Genomic DNA, 15403 nt, shown 5'->3' with positions numbered 1-15403 from the left:
TCAGTGGGGAAAATAAGATATATAAGGTGGTATTGTAACTGCTGACTGACATCCCATTTTTTTTTTTCTTTTGGAAGGGAGTAAAGGAAACATTTATTGGCAAATTTATTACACTATAAGATAACTTGACACGTGGTGCCTTAAACTGAAATGCAATTGAACCTGCTGATTTACTACCCACCCAGCATCTAATTAACTTTATTTTAGGATATGTTAACACGAGTTTTACAGTACACAAAGTTGATTTTCTGTCCAGATTTTCTAGCTGGGAATTATTCATTGGGGCAGTAAAGATTTTTTTCACTGACCAAACCTGCATGTGAAAAAGATTGCAGCAGGCACTAGTTTCCTCCGTAAATCAGATGAGACTCACCCATTCAAGTCTATGTCTGCGTGGGGAAAAAAAAAAAGTATGCTACAGAGACACAGTATGGTATCTGATATTTACGGATACATTGTAATTCTGTAACATAGGACACTGTAAATGGTCCTGTAAATGACGGATTGTATATGGACAGCACACAGATGACATGACAAAAAATATATATCTCAATTTATTATAGGTTTGTGTGAACCTACCCTAACAAATGTTACCAAACCAAGTCCACACGTTGCAAGGAGATTTTCTACACACTAAAGCGATCAGCACTGAATTTGACATCTGCAGCCTGTTGGTGTAAGGTGCGGATTTCACCATTTGCAAAGAAAGTGAAATTGAAAGTAAAACCGCAGCAAAATGTGCAACATGGATTTTGTTGTGGATTCACTACACATTTTCTGGTGTGAAATTCCCTAATGGTTTGTGCCTGTGCCTATCTTGTCAGATAAAGAAGAGACTAGTCAAAATTATGTTTAAACAGAACATTTTTATTTTGAGTCAGTGGTGTATAAAAACACGTCAAAGTAATTTTAGATTAATGAATCAATATATAACTGGATATCAGCCCACATAGACTCTTTTGAAAACAACACCACAATTTATGTTCAGTGCTTGTTACCTCCTTCACAATGAGGTGTAGGAATGGTTATCAGTCATGAAAGGTAGTAATAATTGCTATAAACTCTGAATTACAGGTTTTAAATCCAAATTTATCGGACAGATACAGCAGACCAGGGACTTACATGTATTTAATACACAAATCTCTCAAAGAAAGTTACCCAGTATATGAATGACCAGACTTGTGTCATGTAATTGCGCATTGAGATGACACAACGTATGGTCCACCTCAAGTAGGGGTAGCAGAAGGAGTTTGCACTCAGCACTTTTATGAATACTAGATGTGAAATGTCAGATGCATACTGGCATTAATAATACAATACAAACCCGGTTCCTGAGAAAAATTTGTATTATTTCAGCTGTTTAGATACTGTTTCTTGGGATAAAACAAGCATTATGTTTATGCCAAATTTCAGGTATGGCTGAAGCGGGGGCAATTCTTTTAAGCCATTATTAACAAAAGCACAACAAATGTGCTAACCTTTTAGTGCAGAAATGTAGAGTCTAGTCCACAATCTGGCAAATTCTCAAGAAAATAGTTACATGTGAACAGACTGGGTTTTCTTACTAATGATTACAATGTGATCATATCCCTTTGTAATTCTTATAACTAAAGAAATGTCAGAGTCAGATATGCACATGGACAAATTGCCTTACATTCAGCAGGATACCCTTCAGATCAAGCAACTGTCAGACGATGAGACAAGCCATAAATAATGGAGCCAATTGGTGAGACTAGGAAGTATGCATGTTGCTTGTTTCTCCCCCTTTAAGAATTTTTCTACACAAGTTTCGAAAACCAATAAGCGGCAATGTTTGGCACCTCAATTAAAAAATCCTTGCAAGTCCATAGCAAACGCTGCATCAAAAACTGACAGGCTTCTAATACTGCTATTGTAGCCCATTCAGTGCGGAGAGGAAACAGGCAAGGGATGAGGCTGTTATGAGACTGAACATAACAAGAGTGGTAGGCAGGAGTGCTTGATATTAGGCTTTTTCATAATGACGTGTGCTGACAATCTCTCCCAGGGTAAGAGTCTGTTACAAGAGAGTAAAACACAGCTATTAGTACATTTCTATAATGCAATCAGTCATGAAGCATTGCAATGTACATCATCCGTAAGTGTAAGGCCATATTTTAGCACTAATGGTGTTACCTGTCTGTGTCACCACTGATTCATTATTATTTTACATTTTAATCTATAATAGCATAGAGAATACTGTTAAATTTGTCAAACCAATTTCCCCATAGAAGTATATTCGGAAATTCCTGTACTTGTCGGTAAACCTACCTATGAAGAGCAGATCCTGTTCACATGTTTTGAGGCTACATTTGAAGTATAAGTTGAAAAAAAAAGCTTAATATACCGATTGGTCTTTAGTTACTCAATGGACTACACATTGTCAGAGTGCTATGTGTCAGCGTACCTTTTCTTCAACAGCATAGGAAAATGCAACAGGGTTCCACCAAAAGAAGTTTTTATGCAGTATGTGCTATTGCAAGTGAAAGACATGCATTGGCAAATGTTCCTGACATATGTGCTGATGCAAGGCTCAGATGCAATGTGCACCGAGATGAACATATACTCTTAGGCAGACATAAGTGTGCATTCTGCCCAACAAGGGTTAAGCATTACAGAGTGGTTTGCACAAGATAGCTGGGTAAACACTTGAGGAATTGTTTCAGACACATGGAAATGAAAGCAACCTTCATTCAAGGTTAAGGACAGCGGTCATGTGGTAAAAGGTAATCTGCTGATGAAAACTGATACTCTGCCTTCCAGCAAATAAATTTTCCTCCCTATTCTCTGTGTACATAAAGTTTAATCTCGATTTTATCCTAGGCTCATTGAACGTGCCGCCATCCTACTGGTGGAGATCTAAAGAATCTCTAAAGTCTATCACCTCTCCACATTACTTTCAACATTATATTATTAGTGATGAGCGAACGTGCTTGCCACTACTCGTTACTCGCCCGAGTATCATCAGTGTACTTGGTGTACTCGGCGAGCAGCGAGCATTTCTGAGATTATTCGGCAGTAACTGGTGTCCCCACCCAGCATTTTTGGCGGACTTTAGAGACCCAATCACGGTGCAGGGATTATCTGCCAGGCCATGACACGCCGCAGCCATTTTTGTTGTGGTCGTGCAGTGATTGGCTTGGCCGCACAGCATCATCCCGAGTATAAGAGACCTGGCGCCGCCCTGCTGGCGGTATTCAGCTCCGGATTCAGCGAGAGTAGGGAGAGCTGCTGCCGAGATAGGGTCAGAATCGTGGTTTTAATAGTTAGTGTAGGTCTGCAACTGTTAATTCCACAACTCCTCAGAAACCAACAGTCCTTTTTAGGGCTAATTTGTGGGTCCCGAGATTGCAGCGCTAGGTAGGCAGGGCGTGGCATATCCACATCAGTGCAAGGCCTGCAGGCACTGTATGTATGTGAGTGCATAGCTATCACTGCATCCCTCCCAAAGCTCCATAACTGCCTGCTGCTGCTTATTTACTATATACAGTACAGACAAAAAGTTTGGACACCTTCTCATTTTAAGATTTTTCTGTATTTTTATGACTAAGAAAATTGTAAATTCACACTGAAGGCATCAAAACTTTGATTTAACACATGTCGAATTATATGCTTAACAAAAAAGTGTGAAACAGAAAATATGTCTTATATCCTAGGTTCTTCAAAGTAGCCACCTTTTGCTTTGACTGCTTTGCACACTCTTGGCATTCTCTTGATGAGCTTCAAGAGGTAGTCACCGGAAATGGTGTTCACTTCACAGGTGTGCCCTGTCAGGTTTAATAAGTGGGATTTCTTGCCTTATAAATGGGGTTGGGACCATCAATTGTGTTGTGCAGAAGTCTGGTGGATACACAGCTGATAGTCCTACTGAATAGACTGTTAGAATTTGTATTATGGCAAGAAAAATGCAGCTAAGTAAAGAAAAACGAGTGGCCATCATTACTTTAAGAAATGAAGGTCAGTCAGTCTGAAAAATTGGGAACTAGAAGTGGAAATGGCGTGCACTCTGATCAATGCGGACAGGTGCAGGCTGAACCTGGATGCTATCCAGTTGGCTCATAAATTCATAAAAATCAGCCGCACACAAATTCTTTGAATTTTTCAAATGCACAAAAGGAGTAATTTATTGTATTCACCACAGAAGTATAGGGAAGTGATGTGTCACCACAGGGACTCCAACAACCCGGACCCGCAGTCCTGACTGGGATCGCTTCCCCTTCTCTGACCTCCCAATTACTCCACACATCGCCAAGTGCCCTTCTTGGAGCCTGCTCATCATAATTGTCTGTCCCGTCTATGCGGGGTCCTTTTTCCACCATATCTTCTTCTACTATCTCTATAACAAGTGAGGTTTGACAAAGGCCCACCACGGGGCCGAAACGTTACCTCAACTTCGCTATAGTTCTGTGGTGAATACAATAAATTACTCCTTTTGTGCATTTGAAAAAATGTGTGCGGCTGATTTTTATGAATTTATGAAAAATTGGGAAAACTTTGAAAGTGTCCCCAAGTGCAGTTGAAAAACCATCAAGTGCTACAAAGAAACTAGCTTACATGAGGACCGCCCCAGGAAAGGAAGACGAAGAGTCACCTCTGCTTCTGAGGATAAGTATATCCGAGTCACCAGTCTCAGAAATTGCTGGTTAACAGGAGCTCAGATTAGAGACCAGGTCAATGACACACAGTTCTAGCAGCAGACACATCTCTACAACAACTGTTAAGAGGAGACTTTGTGCAGCAGGCCTTCGTGGTAAAATAGCTGCTAGGAAACCACTGCTAAGGACAGGCAACAAGCAGAAGAGACTTGTTTGGGCTAAAGAACACAAGGAATGGACATTAGACCAGTGGAAATCTGTGCTTTGGTCTGATGAGTCCAAATTTGAGATCTTTGGTTCCAACAATCGTATCTTTGTGCGACGCAGAAAAGGTGAACGGATGGACTCTACATGCCTGGTTCCCACTGTGAAGCATGGAGGAGGAGGTGTGATGGTGTGGGGGTGCTTTGCTGGTGACACTGTTGGGGATTTATTCAAAATTGAGGGCATACTGAACCAGCATGGCTACCACAGCCTCTTGCAGGGGCATGCTAGTCCATCCAGTTTGCGTTTAGTTGGACCATCATTTATTTTTCAACAGGACAATGACCCCAAACACACCTCCAGGCTGTGTAATGGATATTTGACCAAGAAGGAGAGTGATCGGGTGCTACGCCAGATGACCTGGCCTCCACAGTCACCAGACCTGAACCCAATTGAGATGGTTTGGGGTGAGCTGGACTGCAGAGTGAAGGCAAAAGGGCCAACAAGTGCTAAGCATCTCTGGGAACTCCTTCAAGATTGTTGGAAGACCATTTCCAGTGACTACCTCTTGAAGCTCATCAAGAGAATGCCAAGAGTGTGCAAAGCAGTCAAAGCAAAAGGTGGCTACTTTGAAGAACCTAGAATATAAGACATATTTTCAGTTGTTTCACACTTTAAGTATATGATTCCACATGTGTTAATTCATAGTTTTGATGCCTTCAGTGTGAATTTTCAATTTTCATAGTCATGAAAATACAGAAAAATCTTTAAATGAGAAGGTGTGTCCAAACTTTTGGTCTGTACAGTACCTAGTTGCAGTTTTTTTTTTCTAAAAATTCACCCAAAAACAAAAAACGCCTCATATATCTGCGTGCTCCAAGTTTGGGCATTTTAGGCCGGTTTTCCAGAGTTTTTGCTGTCCGTTAATCTAATTATATACAGCACTATTTAGCTTTTTTTTTTTAAAAAAAAAAGGCCACATATTTGTCAGTGTGGTATTTCCATGACAGGCCTGATATATCTGCGTGCTCCAAGTTTGGGCATTTTAGGCCAGTTTTCCACAGTTTTTGCTGTCTGTTATTCTACTTATATACAGCACTATTTTGCAGACACCACAAAAAGTACAGGCCAGATATTTGTCAGTGTGGTATTTCCGTGACAGGCCTGATATATCTGTGTGCTCCAAGTTTGGGCATTTTAAGCCAGTTTTCCACAGTTTTTGCTGTCTGTTACTCTACTTATATACAGCACTATTTTGCATTTAAAAAAATACAGGCAACATATTTGGCAGTGTGGTATTTCCGTGACATCGTAGCTTTGCAGGCATACTGATCAGATATCATTTAGCTCCAAATAAATACACTTGTGTTGAGCTTTTGAAATTGTGCAGTAGTCCATTTAAAATGGGCAAGGCAAGGGATGGGGAAGTGGACGTGTTGCTGATGGTGCATGCTGAGGACGAGGCCGTGACCAAGGTGAAAATGGGCCACAGCAAAGATCCACATCTTTGAACTAGACCTTCCTGTCCCAGTTTCTAGGGGAGCGCAGCACAACACTATTGAAGCCAGAGCAGTGTGAAACGCTTGTTGGTTGGATAGCGGAAAATGCTTCCAGTCACTTAACCACTACCACCATGTCTTCCACACGGTCAAGTCTGAGTAGCCGTGAGTGTGCCCTGATCCTCATTCCTCCCACCATGCCGAGTGACCTGAGACAACTGATCCCACTCTGAAGAGCTAATCAGTTTTCCATTTCAAGATTCTGGACTCTCGGCCGGTCAACTTGAAGTGGGGACAGATGAGATCGCATGTAGAGATGCCCAAAGCTTTGACCAGCCGCGGTCACACAAAGGTGATGTGGGAAAGTGTCACAAGAGGTGGACGATGATGAGACACAATTGCCAGACAGTCAGGAGGAGAAGGGTGCGGATGTGGAAGACGAGGTATGGATGACATAGTGACTGACCCAACCTGGCAGGAGGACATGCATAGCGAGGACAGCAGCACACATGGGGATGGAGGCATATCCCCCCAACAGGCAGGAAGAAGCAGTATGGTGGCCACAGACAGAAGGCATGCATCCATTCCCCGTAACACCAACATGAGGGAAGTTGCCATTCCAACTGTTAGATCTTTCCGAATCTGGTTATTTTTTAAAGACTCTGCTGATAACCCCAAACAGGCCATTTGCAGCACCTGAAATGCCCGCATCAGCAGGGGTAGCAAAACAACCAGACTGACCACCACCTGTTATGACCCCAATGGCGAGGGTCTCAGAGATATCAGCAAGTCTGCGAAGTACAAAAATCCAGCTCATAGGGCAGTGGTAACTGGGTTGACCATATATCTACTCCTAACGCCAACACTAGAAGTAGCCGGGGAACATGCCTACGTTGGTCGCTAGATGTCTCGCGCCAGCCGGAGGACTAACTACCCCTAGAAGAGGAAAACAAAGACCTCTCTTGCCTCCAGAGAATAGACCCCAAAAGTAGGATACAAGCCCCCCACAAATAATAATGGTGAGGTAAGAGGAAATGACAAACACAGAGATGAATTAGGTTTAGCAAAGAGAGGCCCGCTTACTAATAGCAGAATGTAGTAAGATAACTTATATGGTCAAGCCAGTTACCACTGCCCTATGAGCTGGATTTTTGTACTTCGCAGACTTGCTGATATCTCTGAGACCCTCGCCATTGGGGTCATAACAGTTTGCCAGGCCCTTAGGAAACTTACTGCCAGGAATCAAATCTATTGCACAGTCACATTCCCTATGAGGAGGCAGTGCAATAGATTTGATTCCTGGCAGTAAGTTTCCTAAGGGCCTGGCAAACTGTTATGACCCCAATGGCGAGGGTCTCAGAGATATCAGCAAGTCTGCGAAGTACAAAAATCCAGCTCATAGGGAAGTGGTAACTGGCTTGACCATATAAGTTATCTTACTACATTCTGCTATTAGTAAGCGGGCCTCTCTTTGCTAAACCTAGTTCATCTCTGTGTTTGTCATTTCCTCTTACCTCACCATTATTATTTGTGGGGGGCTTGTATCCTACTTTTGGGGTCTATTCTCTGGAGGCAAGAGAGGTCTTTGTTTTCCTCTTCTAGGGGTAGTTAGTCCTCCGGCTGGCGCGAGACATCTAGCGACCAACGTAGGCATGTTCCCCGGCTACTTCTAGTGTTGGCGTTAGGAGTAGATATATGGTCAACCCAGTTACCACTGCCCTATGAGCTGGATTTTTGTACTTCGCAGACTTGCTGATATCTCTGAGACCCTCGCCATTGGGGTCATAACAGTACTGTTGTGAATTTACCTTTTGGCTCCCTCTAGTGGCTACTAGTGATTTTACTCTGGGTATGTCTATCATCCCTTGTATGCTCACCTGGGTCGTTAGGTCAGGGGTGTTGCTATATAAGCTCCCTGGACCTTCAGTTCAATGCCTGGCAACGTTGATATCAGAGCTAATCTGTAGTGCTCTTGTCTACTGATCCTGGTTCCTGCGTGATTAAGCTAAGTCTGCTTTCTTGCTTTTTCCTATTTGTTTTTGTTTGCATTTTTGTCCAGCTTGTTCATTATCTGTATCCTTTCCTTGCTGGAAGCTCTAGGGAGGCTGGAGTTCTCCCCCCGGGCCGTTAGACGGTTCGGGGGTTCTTGAATCTCCAGTGTGGAATTTTGTTAGGGTTTTTTTTGACCACAAAAAAGAATCCCGCACCAAGAGGGGAAGTTTTTGTGGCCAAAAAGGACGGATCTTTGAGGCCTTGTATTGACTATCGGCTTTTAAATAAGATCACTGTCAAATTTCAGTATCCTTTGCCGCTGTTGTCAGATTTGTTTGCCCGGATTAAAGGTGCCAAGTGGTTCACCAAGATAGACCTTCGTGGTGCGTACAACCTTGTGCGCATTAGGCAGGGTGATGAATGGAAAACCACTTGGCACCTTTAATCCGGGCAAACAAATCTGACAACAGCGGCAAAGGATACTGAAATTTGACAGTGATCTTATTTAAAAGCCGATAGTCAATACAAGGCCATATCCGTCCTTCTTCTTCCCCTCTTGGTGCGGGATTCTTTTTTGTGGTAAAAAAAACCCCTAACAAAATTCCACACTGGAGATTCAAGAACCCCCGAACCGTCTAACGGCCCGGGGGGAGAACTCCAGTCTCCCTAGAGCTTCCAGCAAGGAAAGGATACAGATAATGAACAAGCTGGACAAAAATGCAAACAAAAACAAATAGCAAAAAGCAAGAAAGCGGACTTAGCTTAATCACGCAGGAACCAGGATCAGTAGACAAGAGCACTACAGATTAGCTCTGATATCAACGTTGCCAGGCATTGAACTGAAGGTCCAGGGAGCTTATATAGCAACACCCCTGACCTAACGACCCAGGTGAGCATACAAGGGATGATAGACATACCCAGAGTAAAATCACTAGTAGCCACTAGAGGGAGCCAAAAGGTAAATTCACAACAACCACCAGCATGATCAGGCACATGGCAGCAAAGCACCCGACTTTGTGGGCCGAACCCCAGGCTCCAGGAACACTGCCTGCTGGTCAAACCACTGCTTCTTCCACTGTTTTGCGTAGAATCCAATCCCCAGTCCACCATTCATGTGAAGATGCCTTTAGCCCTGCACCTGTGGTGGCCCACAGTCAAGCAGCACCATCATCAAGCCTGTCAACGTCCTTGTCCCAGCGCAGCCTTCAGTTGTCTATAACCCAGTCTTTGGAACGCAAAGCCAACGCCCCACAGTAAATTGTAACATTTCTCTTATGCTTGCACTCAAAATATTGCCTTTTAGGCTCGCTGAGACAGAAGATTTTCGCAACCTGATGGTGGCGGCCATCCCAAGGTACTCGGTCCCCAGTCGCCACTATTTTTCCCGGTGTGCCGTACCGGCATTACAGTAGCATGTGTCCCACAACATTACCCGTGCCCTCACCAATGCTGTTACAGGGAAAGTCCACCTAACCAGGGATACGTGGACAAGTGCTTGTGGGCAGGGACGGTACATCTCATTGACGGCACACTGGGTTAACAAAGTGGAAGCCGGGACCCAGTCGGACCTCGGGATGGAACACATCCTCCCCACGCCGAGGATTGCTGGCATTCCCCCATAGTCTACAGCTTCTGCACCACCTTCATCCTTCATCTCTGAAATCAACACATCGGTCAGAAGCTGGAAGCACTGCAGTACTGCCTCAGCCAAGCGGCAACAGGCTGTGCTGAAGCTAACCTGCTTAGGTGACAAACCACACAATGCAGAAGAGTTGTGGACAGTGCTGAAAGAGCAGTCAGATATTTGGATGACACCGCTGAACCTACAGCCAGGCATGGTTGTGTGTGACAATGGCCGTAACCTGGTAGCGGCTCTGAGGCAAGGTGAGTTCACACACGTACCTTGCTTGGCCCATGTACTTAACCTCATGGTTCAACGTTTTCTGAAAAGCTACCCAGAGCTGCTAGTGAAAGTACACCGTCTGTCTGCCCATTTTAGAAAGTCAGCTATAGCTTCAGCCGCCCTTGCTTCAGCAGCGTTTGAAGCTTCTAGCTCACCGACTGGTGTGTGATGTCCTCACGCACTGGAAATCTATACTGCATATGTTGGAAAGGATTTGTGAGCAGAAGAGGGCAGTTGTTGACTACCAACATCAACAAGGCCATCGATATTCAGTTCAGACTCCACACATAAGACCTCAGGAGTGGACATGGATGTCAGACATATGTAGCATCCTACAAAACTTTAAGGACTGCACCAAGATGGTGAGCGGCGATGACGCCATAATTAGCATCACCATCCCGCTTCTCAGCATTCTGAAAACCTCTCTGCTCACAATTAAAGAGGATATATTGCAGGTGGAGCATGATGAGAACAAGCAAGGAACCAAACATTGCAGGCAGAGAACGAAAACATGGAGCAAGGAATTATACGGGGGATTACACTCAGCCCAGCCTCATGTCTTCTCAGCGTGGATTGGTAGGCAATGAGGAGGAGGAGGAAGAACAGGAGCTACTTTCATGCACTATAGACGGTAGTACAAGCACCGCTGTCATACCGTCTATTCAGTGGGGATGGCCTGAGGACAGGGAGGAGGAGGAGGAGAAGGACAGCATAGTCAGCCGTCCTGTTGTTGAGGACACGGACGTCTGGCACACATGGCTGACTTTATGTGGGGCTGTGTTTCACATGACCCTCGCATTGTAAAAATTTTGGGTGACACTCATTACTGGTTGGTGACACTTCTAGACCCATGCTACAAGGAGAACTTTCAAACTCTTTTGCCAGAGGCAGAGAGGTGTACTAAAATGTTGCAGTACCAGAGGGCCCTTGTAGCGGAATTACTTAGAAAATTCCCATGTGAGAACGCTGGCAGCAGATGTCAGAGTTTGCTGTACAACCAAGGAGTCCAAGCGAGAGAGACAGAAGTACAATTCAGCTCAGGCAGGGTAACAATGGCAAAGTTCTGGGACAGTTTTCTCAGACCCTCCCATCGTGACGGCACAGAGGCAAGGGGTGCTATCACAATAAGTGCAATGTGTGGGAAGATGGTGAGGGAGTACCTTGCAGATCGTACAAACGTCCTCCATGATTCCTCTGTGCCTTTTAATTATTGGGTATCCAAGCTGGAAATGTGGCATGAACTGGCTCTCTACGCCTTGGAGGTCCTGGCCTGCCCTGCTACTAGCGTTCTGTCAAAGCGGGTTTTTTGTGCCGCTGGTGGAATTATAACAGTTAAGCGCATCTGCCTGTCAACTGAAAATGCTGACAGGCTGAGTCTTATAAAAATGAACAAGGGCTGGATTGGGAAAGACTTCTGTGCACCACCAAGTGAAAACAGCGAAACAACGTCAAATCCATTTTCAGTTTTGGGGAGGTGTATTCTCATGCACCTCTTCACAACCACACATGGGTATAAGCTTCCAGATTTGGTCTGTTTGTTCTTATCCTCCTCCTTATCCTCATCCTCATCATCCAGAACCACTAGGTGACCAGGGTGAACGTGCTCTGTACTGTTATAGGCCGGTAAATTTTGGGCAAGGGGTGTCATAACTCTGAACATTTTTTATTACCTTTTTGTGCATTACTGCACTTTTCCAAGATGGCATCTTTGGTCTCATTTGCACTGTGTCTTCCTGCTATAAAACTCCACCCCAGCCTTCAGTCTGTGCTAGAGTATTCTGCCTTGCATCCAGCTCCTGACCTCTGGTGACTCCCTGGCTATATACCTGCTCCTGTGAACCTGTGTGGTTATCCTGCTACTCTGCTCTGAGTTCCTGCTGCATACACCAGTTCCAGTAATCCTTCTTCATCTGCTGCTCGTGTTTGCTTCCATCTGCATTTGCTGGACATGTAAGCTGTTTCTGCTCTGCAAGAACCTGAGACTATTACCCAGACCTCCCTGGTTGAGCTAAGATATTATTTGAACTGCTTTATAAGCATATCTATCTGTGTTGTGGACTAAGCAAGGACTTATTCGTGTCAAGGATCCTCAAGAATAACTGTGCTTCATAGACTTTCTGCTTGATTGCATTTTCCTCCGAAGTTTCCTATAGACTGCTAAGCTGCGTTTAATATTTACACCAAGTGTTGTGGACTTGAGTTTCTCTCTGCACCTGTTTGCATCACCGTGTGATAATATAGACTTTACCACTTGTAAAACTGTGTCCTGTAGTTGTCTTGTTCCACGCAAAGAGTCTCCTGAGTTATCCATTATAATTGTTACAGGATACTCTAGCCTAAAAAAAAGGAGACTGCTGGAACAATGACTGCAGAAAGCAGACTAGTGCAGGTGTTTTCCATAATTAGATCACTGCAGAAAGATGTGGAAGGTCTGCAAAAGAAGTTTGGAAGCTTTGAACTCAATCAACAAGTGTTTGGACAGACTTTGCAGGACTTAAGCACCCGCATGGCAGCCCAGGAAAACAAACTTGCTGGCATAGAGTCCCAGTATGGACGGGCTTTTCAGGACATAAGCATGCAAATAGCTACACAAGCAACTTTTCCCTGGGCAACCGCCACCAGCTAGCCCACCTAAGTTGCCCCCATTCAGATTTATCTGTGTCTCCCCTTTTCCTCATAGTTTGTAAGCTTGGGAGCAGGGCCCTCATTGCTCCTGGTATCTATTTTGAACTGTGATTTCTGTTATGCTGTAATGTCTTTTGTCTGTACAAGTCCCCTCTATAATTTGTAAAGCGCTGCGGAATATGTTGGCGCTATATAAATAAAAATTATTATTATTTATTATTATAATGGTGATCGCGACAAATTTTTAGGCTTTGTGAATCAATGTATGCTATATTTTGATGTGCATGCTGACCATTTTCCTAATGATAGATCCAAAGTATTGTGTGTAATAATGCTGCTGACCGCACGAGCATGGGCGAATCCGATGATTGAGTCTCGTGACCCACGGTTAAATAACTTGGATGATTTCTTGGCCGCTATGGCATTAATGTTTGATGATCCTAATCGTCGTGCAACTGCTGAATCTGCTTTATTGTCTTTACGCCAGGCAAAACGTTCTGTTATTGAGTATGCTACTGAATTCAGGAGATTAGCGGTAGATACCAATTGGGACAGTTATGCACAATTGCCTATTTTTAAAAGAGATCTGTCTAATATTGTAAAAGATGAACTAGCTCGCTCTGAGTCACCACAAGAGCGAGAGACATTTATACAGCATTGTGTGCGCATTGATATTCGCCTTACTGAGCGTAGGCAGGAGAAGTTTGCTGCATATAACCGTATTTCTAACTTTTCCCTTCCTTTCAAAGAGCCTGCAGGTAAAACATCTCGGGAGGTGGAGGAGGAGCCCATGCAAATTGATTCCGTTCAGAGGCGCGAGATCAATGAGCGCCGGGAGCATTGCCTTCGTGAAAGTCTATGTTTCTACTGCAGCCAGTCTGACCACTTCTTGATCAATTGTCCTAAGTGTCCTAGACGGCCTAACAAGGTGCTAGCAGCAGTAGGGGAGTATGACAACTGTGATGATGAATCTGACATCTCTGAATGTAGCCTGCCTTTAAATGCTGTATTCCATTCACGTTCTATGACTTCACCCCCCAAGGAGCTTAAGGAAAAGAACTCTCACTGTTCTCTCCCTATTAAGATCCTGTGTTCAGGACAGTGGATTTCAAGTGCAGCTATGATTGACTCTGGTGCAGGTGGCAATTTCATGGATATCGCATTTGCCAAGGAACATGGTATTGAAATTCAGCAAAGAGCCTCTCCAATTACCATGGAAACAGTGGATGGGTCACCTTTAATCTCTGGGCCTGTGGATCAGGAGACCGTACCCCTTGAAATTTTGTTGGAGATTAATCATCAGGAGCAACTTTCTTTCTTGCTAATTTCTTCTCATTTTCCTGTGATTTTAGGCATTCCTTGGTTGCGTTCTCAGAACCCAATTATCAACTGGGAGACCAAGGAGATTATCTTTCCAACAAGGAGCAACTCAGCGTTAACAGAAGCTGTCCCTGAGTCCACGGCTACGGAACCACATGTACAGGTATTTTCTTTACCTCCAGCATATAAAGAGTTCTCTGACATCTGTGACAAGAAGAATGCAGATCAGCTTCCTCCACACAGGCATTATGACTGTCCCATTGAGTTGCTTCCTGGGGCAGCTATTCCTTTTGGTAACGTATACCCTTTGGCGGCACCTGAGCTTCAAGTATTAAAGGGGTATATTGATGAAAATCTGGCCAAAGGCTTCATACGTCCTTCTTCCTCACCAGCAGGGGCACCAATCTTTTTTGTAAAGAAGAAGGATGGGACCCTGAGACCCTGTGTTGACTATCGGGAACTCAATAAGGTAACCGTACGAAACCGTTACCCTTTGCCTCTGATTCCTGAATTACTGGAAAGAGTCCGCCATGCTAAGGTGTTCTCTAAACTGGATCTTCATGGGGCTTATAATTTGGTGCGTATTCGTCCAGGGGATGAGTGGAAGACAGCATTCAGATGCCGGTATGGACACTTTGAATCTCTTGTGATGCCCTTCGGGCTTTGTAACGCCCCTGCAACATTTCAACACCTTGCTAATGACATTTTCAGAGATTTGTTGGACCAGTTTGTAGTGATCTATTTGGACGATATACTAATCTTTTCTGACTCTCTACAGGAACATGAAGAACATGTCAAACTGTTTTAAGACGTCTGAAAGAGAACCATCTATATATTAAGCCGGAGAAATGCGAGTTCCATCGTTCTGAGATACAGTTCTTAGGTTATATCATCTCTCCCCGGGGGCTGAATATGGAATCTGGTAAGATTCAGGCTATCCTTGACTGGCCGGTACCCAAAAACGTTAAGGAGGTCCAACGTTTTATTGGTTTTGCAAATTTCTACAGACGCTTCATTCGAAATTGTTCTGATATTGTCCGTCCCATTACTGCTTTGACAAAGAAGGAAAAGCCCTTTAAGTGGTCATCACAGGCTCAAGAAGCTTTTGATCAGCTTAAGATCTGTTTCACATCAGCACCGCTGTTGATACACACAGATCCAACACTTTCTTTCATTGTGGAGGTGGACGCTTCTGATAATGCTTTGGGGGCTATTCTCTCCCAAAGAACTGGAGAGAAGGGTCTGCT

General features: G+C 44.1%; 1 protein-coding gene across 1 annotated transcript in view; it reads right to left on the bottom strand.

The window, feature by feature from the left end:
- Positions 1-846: 846 nt before the first annotated feature.
- Positions 847-15403, bottom strand: part of LOC143815866 (fatty acid-binding protein, heart-like) — a 73568-nt gene continuing 59011 nt past the window's right edge. Inside the window, exon 4 of the mRNA XM_077295558.1 lies at positions 847-2035. Coding sequence (XP_077151673.1) covers positions 1985-2035 — 51 coding nt within the window. The 3' untranslated portion in view covers positions 847-1984. The remainder of the gene's footprint in view (positions 2036-15403) is intronic.

This window comes from Ranitomeya variabilis, chromosome 3 (genome assembly GCF_051348905.1).
Source record: "Ranitomeya variabilis isolate aRanVar5 chromosome 3, aRanVar5.hap1, whole genome shotgun sequence".
NCBI classification, from domain to species: domain Eukaryota; kingdom Metazoa; phylum Chordata; class Amphibia; order Anura; family Dendrobatidae; genus Ranitomeya; species Ranitomeya variabilis.
The sequence above is the reverse complement of the archived record's forward strand: the minus strand, read 5'-3'. Positions and strand labels throughout refer to the sequence as shown.